This window comes from Epinephelus moara, chromosome 11, assembly GCF_006386435.1.
Source record: "Epinephelus moara isolate mb chromosome 11, YSFRI_EMoa_1.0, whole genome shotgun sequence".
NCBI classification, from domain to species: domain Eukaryota; kingdom Metazoa; phylum Chordata; class Actinopteri; order Perciformes; family Serranidae; genus Epinephelus; species Epinephelus moara.
The window spans coordinates 27,490,154-27,506,696 of record NC_065516.1 but is presented as its reverse complement, the minus strand read 5'-3'; the positions used below and the strand labels follow the sequence as shown (position 1 = coordinate 27,506,696).

The 16,543-nt window shown below is 42.0% G+C and overlaps 1 protein-coding gene across 2 annotated transcripts in view; it reads right to left on the bottom strand.

Annotated features, from left to right (window-relative positions):
* LOC126397901 (matrix metalloproteinase-16-like) overlaps positions 1-16,543 on the bottom strand; it is a 93,568-nt gene that overhangs the window by 54,079 nt on the left and 22,946 nt on the right. For both annotated transcript variants that reach the window (XM_050056950.1, XM_050056951.1), the window contains one exon: positions 9,237-9,541. In XM_050056950.1, coding sequence (XP_049912907.1) covers positions 9,237-9,541 — 305 coding nt within the window. The remainder of the gene's footprint in view (positions 1-9,236; positions 9,542-16,543) is intronic.

Here is a 16,543-nt window from a genome sequence, read left to right as displayed (position 1 = left end):
GTAATATTTACTGAAAATGACATAAAATATAACCAACAGTAAGTAGGTTGTTATTACTGATGGTCGTTTGCCAGAAACTCTCAGCTTCCTGGCAAACTTTGTTCAGCCAGCTGCCACTGTATTTAGGCTTTCCTCAACTCACTCCTCATTTCAACTTCATAAATCAGCCGCACCTTGTCCATTGCGGCGCTTTCAAAGTGAACAACAGGAATAAATAGGAACAAGGTGTCTGACAGAAGTTCAGAATAAAAAGGCAGCACTGTGTTGCTGGCGTCCAGTCAGAACAGTCCAATAGAAAACATTGCAAACTAATTTTGTCGCTCAGTTGTGTGGCATCCAGTTAGGATACAGTGTCAGAGGGAATTGCTTTCATTGCACATTATGACCAGAGAGATTTAAATATGTCTGACTTTAACAGATTTTCCCGCTCAAAAACTGGACAACAGAAACCCTGCGCCTGACAGAGGAGGAATATTCACATTTACTTTGCTGGAGTTTACAGATCTTTTGCAGTCATGATGCACAGATAACACTGCTGCTGTTGCAAAAGTAGTGATGGTGTAAACGACCTTCGCCATGCTTAATTATAGCCATATAATTTGCTCTTATTGTTAGTTAGATTGTAAAAGTAGGTGCTCTTATGAAGCGTCTGCTGCCAGTTGTAGGAGAGAAACCAAACAAATGTTGTGTACAGCAAATACATCGTAAATACATCTTCACAATGAGACTCAAGGTTTAGGCTGGCTGATAAAAGCACAAGGATTGTTCATATTTTATATCATATAATTATTTTGAGAATGAAGCTTTTTGCCCGCGGTGTTTGTGTTGTGACGTGCCTCGTGTTTCTGTTCTCTAAGTGCCTGGCGTTTTTGAATGTTTGAACTCCTCGAGTTAAACTTAAACTCAAAGCTGAAAAAACGCCCGACGTCATCTCTTTTTCATCATCTTTCTTTCATCATCTTTTTTCCCCATTGTCCAATTGGATGATTTGAGAGGCGGGCCTTCTGTGGTGGTCGCAGCAACAATGGAGGAAAAACTGGTGGTAGCAGTTGCTGGATACCCAGAGCTGTACGGTCCGACGATAGACAGCACGTTTTCAAACTGCCCCTGAGTCATCCTAAAATATGCCTGGAAACAGCCATCATGGATTGCGAAGCTCCTGGACCAACTGGTGGTACTTCCAGTGATCCACCCTCTTTTTTAGGGTCTCATGTACCCACACAGATCTCTGTTTCCCTGTGCCCAACAATGTACCCACACAGATCTCTGTTTCCCTGTGCCCAACAAACTATTTGCAGACAGCCTCTCACCCTCAACCAGAGCTACAGCAAGTACCCTCTGCCTCAACATTTTAGGAACTAGATACTAATTACAATCTGACTGACTACACAGGAAGATCAGAATAAGGCGGTGAGTCCGTGGTTGCCTGGCAACAATAAAAAGGCGCAGCAAGCGTTTTTTCACTAGTGGCATTCAATTTAAAAAAAAAAAAAAAAAAAAGACAGTGTGGTGCGCCTCACGCTTTCTGTGTGATCGGGGCCTTATTGTGATATTTAACGCCAACAACACGTGTCACAACACAACATGTCCACACATTTGAGAAGCTGAAACCAGTCACTCTAAGAGTTTTGCTTGGAAAATGACTGAAATGAAAAAACAACATTCATAATTATTGTGTAAAAATACAAAATACAAAAGAAAGTATTTTCCGTTGATTGTCTAATCTATCAGTCAACTAATATTTTTTAAGCTTTACGTGCATGCAACACTCTAATATCAATACTATGCTGATTGTTGCTGATTCATTTTGATTTTTTGGTTCATATTTAAAGAGAAATCAGATAAAATTAAAAGATCAAACTGAAGATAAAGACAGACCGAGGATGAATGCGGGTGCTTAGGTTGATTAGGATTCTGATTACTTTGATAAAATGATAACGTGTCTACAGTCAAATCAATATCTCGATGACAGTGATGTAGCAGAAGTCACAAGAGGTGGATATTTCATAACAGCCGAGAGGCAGCAAATGAATTCAGCTCTTTGGTGTAAACAAACGACTGTTATTAAAATATGCAACACACTGAGAAACTGTTTCACTTATTTCCAGCAGGAATCAATGTTTTGCAAAATAAATCCTCAGATCAGTCCCACTCTCTTGATGCTGGCGCGGTGATCTGCCTCTTTCAGTGTGTCTGATTTTGCTGACATCACACCACCTCCTCTTCTCTGTGATAAAAGCATCACATCACACACACATATAGAAAGCAGCCAGTGTGTAGTGTGTCTCCACGTCTCTGTTAAAATGCCATTAGCTAATCCTAATAAGAACCTCATTCTGCTGTGTGTGCTAAAAATCCCACTGAATGCAACTTTTGAGTAATCCTCTATCCTCAGATGGCTGAGTTGCAGCGTGAGCAAAGGTGCAGACAAAACGGTGCAGATGCATGTGTGAGTGTGAGAGACAGTGTTTATCACCATGCAGACGGGGATTCATCCTCCAGTGTGCATCAGTGACATCATCATCCAAAACAACAACAGTAACATCTACGGTGCGATGCTAGCAGCGGTCGCCGGGACGACCGATCCCTCTCGACAACAACGCAGGGGGATTAGGTATGACAGGCACGGGCAGCTTACTGGACAGGAGCTCATCTCCAGTGTGTGTCAGTGTGTGTGTGTAGTTGCAACTTTTAAAACACAATAAAAAAGAGGGAGAGGAGACTCAAAAAACGAGAGATGAAAGAGAAGAAAGCAAAGCCAGACACGCAGACATCACGTGCGGATCTGGGCTAAAACTTACGTCATTCCCAGCTGTTCCCCACAAAGCATGGATACAGGAGAGGAGATGGATGATGGATGGATTACCTTGAAACTAGTTGCATTGGAAATATATGGAATTATCCACCTCTGCTGGCAGAGAGTTGGAGACAATATCTAGATTGAAATGAGCATCTACTACATGCATGTTTATAGTAAAGCAATGTAATTGGAGACTGATTTAGGCATTTGTCTTCGCAAGACATTTAAACCCCAGTTCAGACCAGCGATTTGCGACGAGACGAAATTGTTCTAAAAGGTTGCAGAGAAAAATTGCAGCTGTGTGAACTGGCCGGTCTGAGCTTGACTCAAGCCGGCTGATAGTGTCACCTGCGACTCAGCTGGTCAAATCGCCAGCCGCTGGTTTTGGAGCGTAAAGCATGTCACCTGTTTCAACATTATGGCATATCTATTACGAATACAGTCCATCTGATGCTGGTTTTGTTTCTGTTTTTCACCGTTTCATCACTACTGCAAATGCAACTGTAGCCAGTATCTCACTATCACTATCCTCATTCATATTTTAAGAAGCTACAAATTATATTCAGCCACAAAATAAGAAATCAGAACAGAAGTACAGACAGTTGTTGCATAGAGATGATACACCATCTCATCTTGTTGAATTGGTGTGAACAGGTTTTTAGAACATTGTAGAACGATGCACTTGCCTGTTTCAACTCGTCGCAAATCTCTGGTCTGAACTGGGCCTAAAGCTGTGATCTGCATCAAGTGCCGCCACTAGCACACACCAGACGCGTCACTCTGCAGCTTGTCCTTCCTCCAACTTTGCATTAGCTTAAAATCATGTGGACAGCCCCTAATTAAATTTGACTTCTCACCTGAGGAGCTTATCTCCAGAGCTATGACTCATCAGGTAATATCTTTTTGGCTGTTGTTTTTATAATGACGGGATTGTGGGTTGTTTAGCTCAGGATATTTATCGACATCAACCATTCTTCCTCACAGGAGACAGCAACAGAGTTGTCTGCATGCATGAATGGTTGTGGCATCTTATCTCACTGACCTCCTCCACCGCCATTCCCCCACCCGGACTTCGCTCTATTGACTCCAACCTCCTGACCCCTATCACTAGAACCAAGCACCGAAACTTGGGGGACCAAGCCTTCGACGCCGCTGCCCCAACCCTCTGGAACTCCCTCCCACTCAACACCAGAAATGCAGACTCCCTAAAGACATTCAAATCACTGTTAAAAAACCCATCTGTTCAAACTGGCATTTCCCTAGTTTCCACTTTTTCTTTTTCTTTTTTCTTTTATTATCATTGATATTTTTCAGCACTGTAAAGCATCTTTGAGTGTCCTGAAAAGCTCTATATAAATCTGCAGCATTATTATTATCATTAGGGTGGGGAGAGAAGTGGAGCTGCCCTAGGAGCAGAGAAAAGGAGCTGCTACGGGAGCTGCTATGTACAAGCAGAGAGCCAGTGGGGACAAAATGCATTTAATCCCAGGGGCCGGAAAACCTGGAAACAAGACAGTGGCATAATGTGCTGTTGTGATGTGCATCTTGCCACCGCCGGTGTGGGGTTATACACTGACAATATTAGGAGCGTCTTTTTGACACGCTGCGTTTGCCAGCGGTTTGTTTTGGCCTCAACAGTGAGGCAGTTAGAATCACATATGAGAGAACTGCTTTGATAACAATTAAAGATAAAATGATGGAATTCCAGAGTTGTAAGGAGCGTTTTGGATCTGTTACTCAAACTGGACTTTCTAAATTGTATTTCTTGTCTCATCAGTACCTGAAGCTTGCATTGCTTAAACAGCAGGACTGTTTTTGTTCTGAATGCACACTATGCTTTCCAACTGTCTCACTGTTACAGGTGTTCTTGGTGGTTAGACTGATGTATGGCAACAACAAATTGATTAGTTGTCAACCATTATATTAATCATCAACTAATTTGATAATTGAATAATCAGTTTGAGTAATTCTTTAGTACAAAGTCAACGATTCTCTGATTCCAGCTTCCTAAATATGAATATATATTTCAGTGTTTTTACTTTCTGTGTTTGTTATATGTTATGTGTTTACATAAAAAATGTAGTATTGGTTCAAAATATCGTTAGATTTTAATCATAATCATGCATTAATATAGGTATAGGTCTAAAAAATGAAAGTAGTTTCTCCAAAGCACAAATCAATGTTTTATTGCATTATGACAAGCTTCCAGTTTTACAGACAGCTAAGATTAAACAATGTGTACCAAAATGCACATGAACACCCACCTCTTCTCAATGCCAAAGGGCTAAAACAGCATTTCAGAGTTTAAATGTGTTTTTCTAAGAGAAAAGAAAGCATGACTCACAAACACTGCAGCCAGAGTATCGATATCATATCAGGAAAACACAAGAGATTGTGTCATGGCGTACGGCGCTGATAAATGCTACACTGGTTGCACACACTGTCACGTGACTGTGTTTATTAGTCGTACTGACATTAGTAATACTACAGTACTGTTATCCTACAGGTTCTTAAGTGCTAAGACCAAAAAACAATACCAGCAGTACCTGATAGTTGTCTTTTTGGTATAAGAATTGTGAATTTTCAAGATATATCTCAAGTATAAAAAATTCTGTCCATGGGCAGCTTCAAGCTGCATGAGCCTTCAGAGATTCATCTCAGTGTAACACCAGTCAAAATGCAGGAATAAGAGCACCCCCCGCCACGGCAGGCAGTCAGGATTCAGCCAGTGCATGTTCATATTTGGCAAGAAAGCCAGCTGGAGAGTGCGTAATAGAACCGCATGCATTATGGGATGCTTTCACAGAAGTGTGGGCCGCAGCAGGGCTGTATTAATATTGCACTGAGGGGTAGAGAGAAAGAGAGTGTGTCTGTATGTGAGTGGTGAAGGGGGTGAATCATAGCCTTCAATGACAGCTGCTTCTCCTTCCTCCGAGGCGCGACAGCAGGGATGTGTGTGTGTGTGTGTGTGTGTGTGCACGTGCTCAGAATGGGTATTCACCTGCACATGTGCACATATGTGTGTTTAACTGTGTTTAATGAGTGTCTATGGGCAGATCATATGGGCGATGAAACAGTTCACCTGAGGTGACTGTTATCACTTTCATTGTGTAATTCAACCTGCGGGAGTGATTCTTTTAAGTTCGATCAAACTACGCATTCTCAGAAGCCTTACATATAGCCGTTCACATCATATTATCTAAGCCTACAAAAGCCCATGCGCTCCTACTTAAAATTCAGTCTTCGACAGCAAGTTGCTCACTTCTATTTCCGACGCCTAGTGCTCAACAGCTCCCACTCATCTCCTCTGCTCTCCTCTCTCCCCTTTCCTTTTCAAATGTTTTCTTTACTTCTCAGTCTTTCCCGCTCCGTCTGTCTCTCATGAGCTCTTGAACCTCCAATATTTGTCTAGAGATACTCTGCCATTCTCTCTTATCCTCTCTTTCTCTGTTATCTCTGCTGCCTTCCTGCTGGTAACTCCTCTTTTTTCCTCTCATTTGTGTCCTTATTTCTTCAGAGCGTCTCCTCGTCCCTCGCTCAGTCATCGCTGTCACTGTTTTGACTCATGAGTCAGAGACAGTCATGACTCCCCTTGAGTTGTCTTGGTGGACCACGGGGCAGGCTTGTCCCTCAGATTTAATGAGGAATTCAAAGAAGAAGGCTGAAATCTGAAACATGTTGCCTGCTGCGACAAGCGTTGGGTCAGGAATATTAACATCCCCCTCCAGACATCTTTTAAAGTGTGTTACACTAATATTTCGTCCAACATGGTTTTCCCACATGGTCTCTAACTACAAAACACCAAATCTCTCTATATATGTATGTGTGTCCTTCGCATATCCCAGGAACTGTTCATCCAACCTACTTCACATTTGGCAGGCGTATTACTGGGGACCCAATGATGTGCATTGTCGAATTTGGTGTAATTTGGACACGAGACACGTTCTATATTAATAAACTTTGAATAAACAAGCAAACAGCACTCTGAGCAGCGGCGTACACATACCGTGTCCATAACCACCTTGAAAACGCGAGGTTGGGCGCTGGGCACTACTACACGACAAGCACCGAATCAGTGCAGAGCTGATCTTCTTCCAGGCGCTGTTCGTAAGTGTGTAGGCCTATCATCCATGGGACAGATGTAAAGCTCTGGGTAGTCCTGCACTAACGTGATCAACTTTTCCATATTTATCTGACTGAATATTTACAGAAGAAGGGAAAGATATCTGTCGGTTGTGATTGGTTTGTAACCTGACTCCTGTCTGACTGCTGAGCGTGGCCACTTCCTGTGTCTGTCCTTTCAAATTAAATTCCCACATGGTCCAGTCATATAGGTTTTGAATTATTTTGACAAGGCGCAGCTCCTAATAGAGTTTCACATTTGTTTTTGTTTTTCCTGTAACTAAGTGTCCAATGAAATCTTGCCGACAGATGACCTTTCTGTAGACTAACGTTTGGTCGACTATTGGGGGGGCAGCCCTATTGAGTTGCATGTTTTTCCAAATTCTACATAATTTCAGGGCACAATGAGTTAGAATAGCAACATAACGTAATATTTTTCATATCTAAACATTATCTATAGCTGACTGGGGCCCAGGCATGCAGCTCAGGACCCAAAGAAGCCCAGTGTCGAGAGTGAAGTTGTTTGGACAAGCGGTTCTTGAAAGACATGTTTTGAACCACAGTGTAAAACAAAAACTGTGAAAAAGGGCGAGAGGCACATCTACAAGTCAGTAAAGTCAAGGTCAGACATTTCAGAGGGCATAAACATAAGAAAAACACATTTTTAGCAGAGGGGTTCTTTAACCAAGAATCCAATTAACCTTCAAAACTTGCTTGGACTTTCTTCGCCCTATTTATCTTTACTTGTATTCTGTCTCTTTTACAGTATTCATTCAATTATTTCCTCCATCTGTTTCTCCATCTACTCTCTTACAAACCCCTGTCATCGCCACACTGAAGGCTGCACACGGGTCAGAGGTCAGCCTGGGAGCTTAGACGACAGGCTGCTGGCTGCCACACACACACCAGCAGAGATCTGTTGGACTTCACCACAATGCTAAACAGCAACACAGCTGCTCAACATGCAACTCACACCGCAAAATGACTTAGGGACCCAGCTAAAGGCTACATACAGCCTGACAAGCTGTAAAGCTCTAAGGGCAAGCACTCGCTAGGGCACCAGCTCGAGGTCGCAGAGGAGTGAGAGGTGCTACGATTGCTATATTTCACCAGGGGAAATATCTGCGGGCAGGCTTGGATGTTTTCAAAGTGCAAGCCAAACTGATCAGGCTTCAATCACACCAGATCAGACTGGAATTCTGCAACACACTGATCAGCAAAACCAATATACAGCAGGTATCACAATTCAACATGAGACCTGCTAGCAGAGCATCAAAATCTGTCAGTGAGAGTAGACAGGGGTGTACATAAGCAGCCAGGGCTCGACTCATCCGTTTCCTGCCAATCCTGCTTCCACAACGCTCACTTGAAAGCTATGTTGTCACTTGTTGCTGCTGCACCTAGGGGTGAATAAAGCTCATCATTCCCAACTCCCTGCTGCTGCTGAGCTCTGTGTTTCTTTGGGGAGTAACGAGGTCAGAGCTTAGACGCAAAGTTTGCTGACAGAACTTTGTAGATGCAACCAGCAGCTCTACAGGTCGCTCTGTTGGTTCACAAAAATTTGGCGGATCTTGAGTGCTATATCGGAGGAAACTGGACTTGACTGAGCTCCTTGAAAACGTTTCACCTCTCATCCAAGAGGCTTCTTCAGTTCAGCCTCTTGGATGAGAGGTGAAACGTCTTCAAGAAACTCAAGTAAGTCCAGATACCTACGATATAGCACATAAGGTTACCAAGACCTGGATGACTGAGAATCCTCACCAACACATCATTTGGCTGCCAAAGTTTTTGACCTAGGAGGCTGAAATTTGGCATAGAGGTCAAGTGGGCAAAGGTGTGTGTTTGTGTTCATGTGTGGTAATGGGAGTAGTCTATGACAAAAAGGCGCAGAACTTCTACTCACGTAACATGACCAAACTTTACAGAAACTTTAAATAGACTTTTCAGCTTTTGCCACAACACCTTTCGTAACTCACGTACAGGTTGACGTGGACACAAATGTAAGATATCATTAGACTAAGCAGCGTTCTTTTTCCATCAGTGATGGTTGGCTTTGCCTCGACAATTTAACCCTGCCCCTTTATATAACTAATAAACTGCTTGCAGGTCCCGTCACTGACCCCAGGAGAGTACTTTTTTCTATAGCTTGCTTTGTTGGTCCACAAATATTTCCCCACCCTTTCTCGGCCACAGTTTTTGCCCTCTGAGGTTGAAATTTGGAACAAAGGTCACAGCTATTGTTTCAGAAATATGCCTGATATCAACTCGTGTAAAGCCATCATAAAATTCCCTAAGAGCACTTATAAAAGCTTACCGTCATGGTTGGGGTTGCCCAGTGTCCATGGTTCATCTGAGTCAAAGTGCGTGTCACCTCCTATTCCCGGCCCTGGAAAGTAGGCGTGGGCCAGGAAGCCACCCTCGCCGTCAAATGGTGAGCTGTCGCCATGGAAACCTGAAGCGAAGATGATGGTGATGTCCACGTCTTTCTTGGTCCTCTCCAGCTCGCTGTAGGGCACAGCCTCAAAGCGCAGCGGCGTCACGTTTTGCCAGACGTCAAACGCTCGCCGAATGGCGTCGTGGGTCTCCTCTGCACCCACTTTGGGTGTCACGTTCTTTATGCTGCAGAGACACGAGATGCAGGGGAGGAAAAGTTAGACTGGGAAAACACTAGAAGTCTTTGTGAACATTTCACACGAGCAGATAATTTTCTCTTATCATCATGCCCCAGTAAGCCTCGAATCGGGATTTCTCCTTCAACTGTCAGGATGAGCAAATCTATTGTAAATTGGTCTGATAAGACTCTTGGGTTCTCCGAGCGTTTGGTAAAACAAACACACCGAAAAGTGGCTTATTCTGCTGGATGTCCACTCAGAGGAAAAATGAAAGATTAGAATCTAATCAGGCAAAGTAAATAGCCCGCACCTCCTCTGAAGCATGAGATATGGTAGGATAGAAAACAATACAGTCAGTTTAGTTTAACTTGTTAAAAACTCAAGGGCTGAAAAAAGAGAATACTACTGCACGTCAATCTACATGATCACACCACGCCAAAAAATAAAATCTTCGTCGCCATCACTGTTTTCCCTGCGTGCTGCCATTTCACGCTCATCGTGGTCGCCAGCAGAGAGCTAAATGGAGCGATTTGTGAGAGAAACAGCTGAGTCCTCCCCTGCCGGCTTTGAGTTGCTGCAGGTGTGGGGAGAGGACGGGACAATTTCCTGCCACTGGAATTTATTTTCTAATTAAGGATTATCAACAGCCCACTGCCTGCTGAGAGCCCCAGTCTGGTTTGAGCAATCAGGAAAACCTCACTTCACTTTATTTGCTCCGAAAATATCTCAGTGTCACGCTCTATTAAAATTTGGTTTCTCTCGGGATAGACGGATAGGTATAGTTTACATCGACCATCTTAGACCCTTGTAAACACTCGATACTTTGTGTCTTCTTATGCCTTTAGCACATTGTCTGTGTTGGGCGTAAAGTTGGTTGGTTGATGTTCTGTTGATAAGTGCAGAGTGTGAATTAAGTGTGCAGCGTAGCAGCACTGTGCCAATTTCTTTTTCTGTTCTCTTTCACAAGTCTTCTTGCTCAGGTGTTTCAAGTAGTTTCAAGAATTCCCTTTTTCTCCTCCCATCCAGCCGGTTTCCCCTGTGCTTTCCCTGACACCTCCTTTCCTTTGTTCCCATCTTCAATTTAGTTCTTCACAGCGTCTCTGTTTGGCTGTCAGGCTGTCATTTCCCATAATAGGAATAAATATTATCAGAACATCTTTTGTCTTTGACTATTGCTCATCTTCTTTTGCATGGTGGGTAGACTGCTGCAAGGCACATTTATATACTGCGTATTAATATTGCATGTAAGCTCAGATTAATTATTGAATCAAACTCAGTGAAAAGGGAAGCATAAAGGCCGGGTATGAAATATAAATAGAGTGCCACTGAATAACCGGCAATGTTCATTTAAAATGGTCTAATTGTTTAAAGCGAACCACAATCTGCTGCCATTTCTCTCTCTGCTCTTTCAAGAAGGACTTGCTGTCAGCCGACGACCACTTTAGCAAAGATGCTTTAATTACACTCTCACAAGATTTGGCAAAACTTTAACTTTCAGCTAATGATTTTCTGTTTTGACAGACACACACTCAGGTATCATGAGGAAATGGGATTTACGTAATTATACTGAAAGACAAGTCTACAAAAACAAACCATCAGAAATTAATTTGTTGAAAGAGGAAGCAAAGCTTTTGGTGTCAGAGATGATTGAGTGAGCAGATTTAATAGTCAATAGCAGCACTGCAGATACATCTGCAAAGATAAAAGGAAATAATTTAACTGGTCTTTCTTTGGGTCAGCTGATGATCATCACTTGATGTTCTGACATGATTTATAGTGACTCAAATATTAATCGGCCTAAAGTTGAACCAACAATATTTTTTTGCTCTCACACCTGCCCTGTTTGGTTCAGATCAATCAAACTCAAGTTCATTTGCCCCCTAAGTGCAATTCATTTGGGCAGGTGTGAACACAGCAATCACACTCGGGTGTGCACCAAAACAACCGGACCGAGACCTTCTTGAAGAGGTCGTCTCTGTCCGATTACAAATGAACTCTGGTGCGGTTCATTTGTGGTGAGAAGGTGTTCCGACCTGGATCTGAACCAACTGCAGTCACATGACACATTGTTTGTGTTAAACATGAGCATGTTACAGTCCTGGAGGATTATTAATGTGCACCTCCTCCTGTACTGCCTTAATATGCACATTCAGCACATCCAATGCATCAAAACATTGTTTTCTAGTTGGAGCCGCGCCTCGTTTTCAAACTGTATGGTTTGACTAAAATGAACAATGACAGCAATATAGTCCACGATGAGCAGCGCTAAAATCAACCTGCGTAGTTGTCCCTCCATTGTGACATTAGAAAGTGTCACATTTATCTTGCAAGTGTACTCTTCTTCAACGTTTGCTTTACTTCCTGGATTTTTCCCACATGGAAATTCTGACCAATCAAGAGCAGCTTTCTCGCACAAGGAATTTTATCTGATCCGCTTGTAAATGCTGCCGTGAGAACACGAACCAACTCTAGGCAATTTTACAACTTTGGATCAAAATTAGTCCCTGATTCAGACCAAAGCAAGACAACTCTAGATCTGAAAGCACCCTGAGTTAAATTAAGTATTGTGAGGACACAGAGCAACATCAGCATTTGGAGTCGTATGTGTGTCCACCTGGTGAAGGTCCACTCTTCTTTAAGCTCTGGTTTTGGTCTCCACCAGTTCTTGAGGGACATATCTGGTTCCTAAAGCACGGAATGTTAAACTAAACTATGTTCACCTACTAGTCTCAGACTTCGTCTATCTGCCGTTTGGTACAACCAGGTAATGTAAAACAAATCTGCACTAATGAGAGCAGTGTGAACCAATGTTATTATACAGTAGTTAGTAACTAACACTAAACTAAGAACAAAAACTAGGTCAGAAAAACATTTTATTAACTGAAATAAAAGTAAAAACTTACTGAGATGATATTGTGTACTAACAAATGTAACAAAAATATCTAGGAAACGTCTTTAGTTTTGGTCTTTCTCAATTTAGTCTAATCCGTCAACACAACACGCTAAAGCAGCAACAGTCCTGCTCTGATCTCTTGTTGCTTGCCATGATATTTCTGGTGAACGATATCAATCTGTGTGTCCTCGACCGTCCTAAAACAAGTGTGAGCAATAAACGCTTGCATCTCGAGATTTGCCAGCACTCTTGAACTACAGAAACAATCTTGAACATCAAATTGAAGTGGTGTTAGTGTGATGGTTGGCTGTTGAGTAAGCAAACAGCCTCTGTCTGATTGGGGCCACTTACGGAGGCAATACAAAATGGCCCTTTTGTCTTTTGAAGTGTTTAGGCAGAGCAGAGAGAGATTTGTAACGTACAAGACAATCCTGCTATCAAATCAATATCAGCTGACCCAGAGAGAGTGTGCAGAGGCACAAATGTTTTCTCTGAGATTAAAATGAAAAAGAAAATGTTGTAGCACCTCAAGGGTTCTCCGTGAATACGCGTCCTTGTCTTGCTCATACTGGGGTTACAATGAAAGGCCTTAGCAGCAAGTGTGGCCTCTTGAGGAATACATAGATGGTTTCATTTGATTCTATTACCTACCTCACTGTATGCGTATCCTATTTTAGGGCAAGAGAGAAACACACGCAGGGAGAAGCTATAAAACCACAAATGAAAGAATCCCAACCTGCTCTGAGGACATATAAAATATTAAACTCCATGTTGTGAGGTGATAATGATGCCGGATGCAACTCATGTGCTATAATAGTACCTGCATGCAGAGAGAACTGTGGGGATGCCAAAGCTAATTAGTGCCTCCCCACAGCAAGTACTGTATGTGGCTACATGGAAACTAGCACACACCTGGGGCGACCATGCATTTGTTATACTTTCCAAATGCCAGAGTTGTTTTTCTTTTTTTTTATACAATTATTTTTGGATGTTTCAGCTTACAGTTTACAGAATGAGGAAGACGAAGACCTCAAGCTGGACTCAAACCCACAACACTGCAGTTTTACAGGTCTACCTAAAGCCACCAGGAGAAAACTGACAGATTCAATGAAATGGAAACATGGAAATATTGTATTATCTCTTACTCTACCTTATCCTAACATCAACCTAAAGGACACAAATCTAATCAAATTTAATACGAAATACAAATCTAGAAAAGAAGAAAAATTTTAAATATTATAATATGTAATATTATAGCTATAGGTAAAATGGTGGCACGGTGGTGATGTAAGGCGGTATAGTGATGCAGTGGTTAAGATACGATACAATACGATACAGTGTAATGTGATGCGATATGATGTGATACGATACAATGTAATGCGATACGATGTGATACGATATGATGTGATACGATACGATATGATGCGATATGATGTGATACGATATGATGTGATACGATACGATATGATGCGATATGATGTGATACGATACGATATGATGCGATATGATGTGATACGATACGATGTAATGCGATACGATGTGATACGATATGATGTGATACGATACGATATGATGCGATATGATGTGATACTATACGATGCGATACGATATGATGTGATACGATACGATGTAATGCGATACGATGTGATACGATATGATGTGATACGATACGATATGATGCGATATGATGTGATACTATACGATGCGATACGATGTGATACGATATGATGTGATACGATACGATACGATGCGATACGATGTGATACTATACGATACGATACTCTACAATGTAATGTGATACGATACATTGTTGCAACAGTGTTCCTGGTTCAAACCCCGAAGTGGGGATGCCCTTCTGTGTGGAGTTTGCGTGTTCTCCCCGTGTCAGTGTGGGTTTTCTCTGACTTCCTCCCACAGTCCAAATAGATCTGAATTAAAATGAAAGTGCAGTGCAGTTGTTGATGTGGTAGTTTGTGCGGAAATATGCAAAATTTCCAAGGAATGACAAAAGGTTCACAGCACAAAGTCTAAAAGTTGAAAAAAAAAAAAGTGCAGTGTACATGTTAAAGAGATAAAGTCCCACAAATTCAATTCAATTAAACTTTTTTTTATCCCATATTACAGTATCCCATATTACAGTAACACTAAGCACAGTAACCGCAATTTTAACATTCACAACCAGTAACAACCAGACATCCAGTGGGTTCCTCAGGTCAGGGTCTCTGTATGGGCCCAGTTTTAGAACAATATGGTATTAAATACCTGGCAGAAATATTCAAATGTACAAGATAGAAGTGTTTTCAAGGAGGAGAAGCAAAAAACAGTGCCTAATAGAGCAACAACAGGAGTACAATGAGCACAAGGGTCACTAAAATTGACTAATTATCAACTAACTTAATTTTGCCTTATTTGTTGTGATGTCTATTGGACACCGCAAAGAATCAAGTAATACTTTTACAGCAAGTTAGCTTAACAAGTGCTAACTATGTGTGCAACAGTGTAAGCAAATGTAGAGCAACTAAAGGTGATCGCCTGACTGCTCAGTTTGTTGTGATGACAACACAGCAGCTTTACTTCGTTACTGCAACAACCTATGTATAACCTTGTATTCTGAACACTTTGATACTAACATCTCAAAGTGAAGATGATTCAAAGTGGAAATCCGACGGATAGAGCAGTTCAGGATTCCCAGTTATGGATGTCTTTATCTGATATAAAATGTCTAACTACCTCCACTGCACCAATTTGAGTTAAAAGGAGCAGCTGCAGGCACATCTGACTAAAGACTGGGGGCCAGGCACACATCCACGTACAACACACACACACATATATATGCATACACACAAGCACACACACTTTGAATGCTCCCATCCTATTACATAACCCTAATCTGTCAGAGAGCACCCTCTGCTTTCCACTGGGGTTTCCTCCTCTCCTCTCAACTCATCTCTTTCTCTCTGCAGCTGCCTCTCCTCCAACACCCTCCCTCCACTCCTCAATTCCACCTATCCACTCCTCCACTCTTCATCAAGCCTGCTCATTTTCTCTTTCCAAATCCGTGCCGTCGCAGATGAACCAAGCACTCGTGAAACTGGCTCCAGTGTTATTTTTTTTTTAAAAGGAAAAATGAATAGGCAGGAAACTGGACAGTGTTGCCATCAGTGATATACAGTTCTACTTCGGCTGTACGTCGCTGATCCACTAGATTATGTTCAGCATGTAATACTGCTTATACATTTATCCTCAGGGCAGAGCAAAAATAAAAACAAGCCCACTTCTTGAGGATTATCCCATGAAACACAGGGCTGGGGGCAAGGGATGGGAAAGTACGTATAAAATATTACACAAACTGGGCTACTGACCTCACTAAATCAAAGGGGAAATATTATATAACACACCCTATACATTATTACTCATGTAGCTGAAAGCCAGAAAATGTGCTTGTGAATTATAAAATTGGAGATGAGATCTCTGGTGCATGTATGACTCTTAAATTGGAGATGAGATCTCTGGTGCATGTATGACTCTTGCGCTGACATTTTTTTCCCATTTGTGCGACATGTTCGGAAGGTAAAGCTGGCCGAGCTTTGGAGAACATGCTCTGTGCTGTGTTTAATGGTTGTAGTTCAGCTTACAGCGACGTTGAACTTTGGTTTTTAGCTTTTTATCCATTATATAAATACTGTGTTCAGTAATTGCTCCTTTGATCCACAAGATGAAAGATAGGGACCTGTACAGGCAAAAGTCCCACCGAAATCTGACAGTTTCATATACGCTGCCACATCAAGGGAAGATGAAGACTGTTTTTTTTTTAAAAAGGCTGTAGCGGAGGATAAAAAAAAGAGCAAGAACTGTGTGGGGAAAAATGATAGCAGCGTGTTTCTTTTTATGTCTCTCTCAAATGGATGTGTATCTTCATGAAAAGGTCAATGACACCGGTTACGTCGTAAAGCGCTGTTTGTGTGCACATGCCTTTGTGCGTGCAGATGTAGGTTATGTCTCTGTGGCTGTAGGCACGTACTGGGTTAATCTTGTTGACCGAACATCTTCACAACTGGACAAAAGCATCATTGATGTGGAGTCAGTGTGTGTGGCTGGGATTTTCTGTGCATGTCA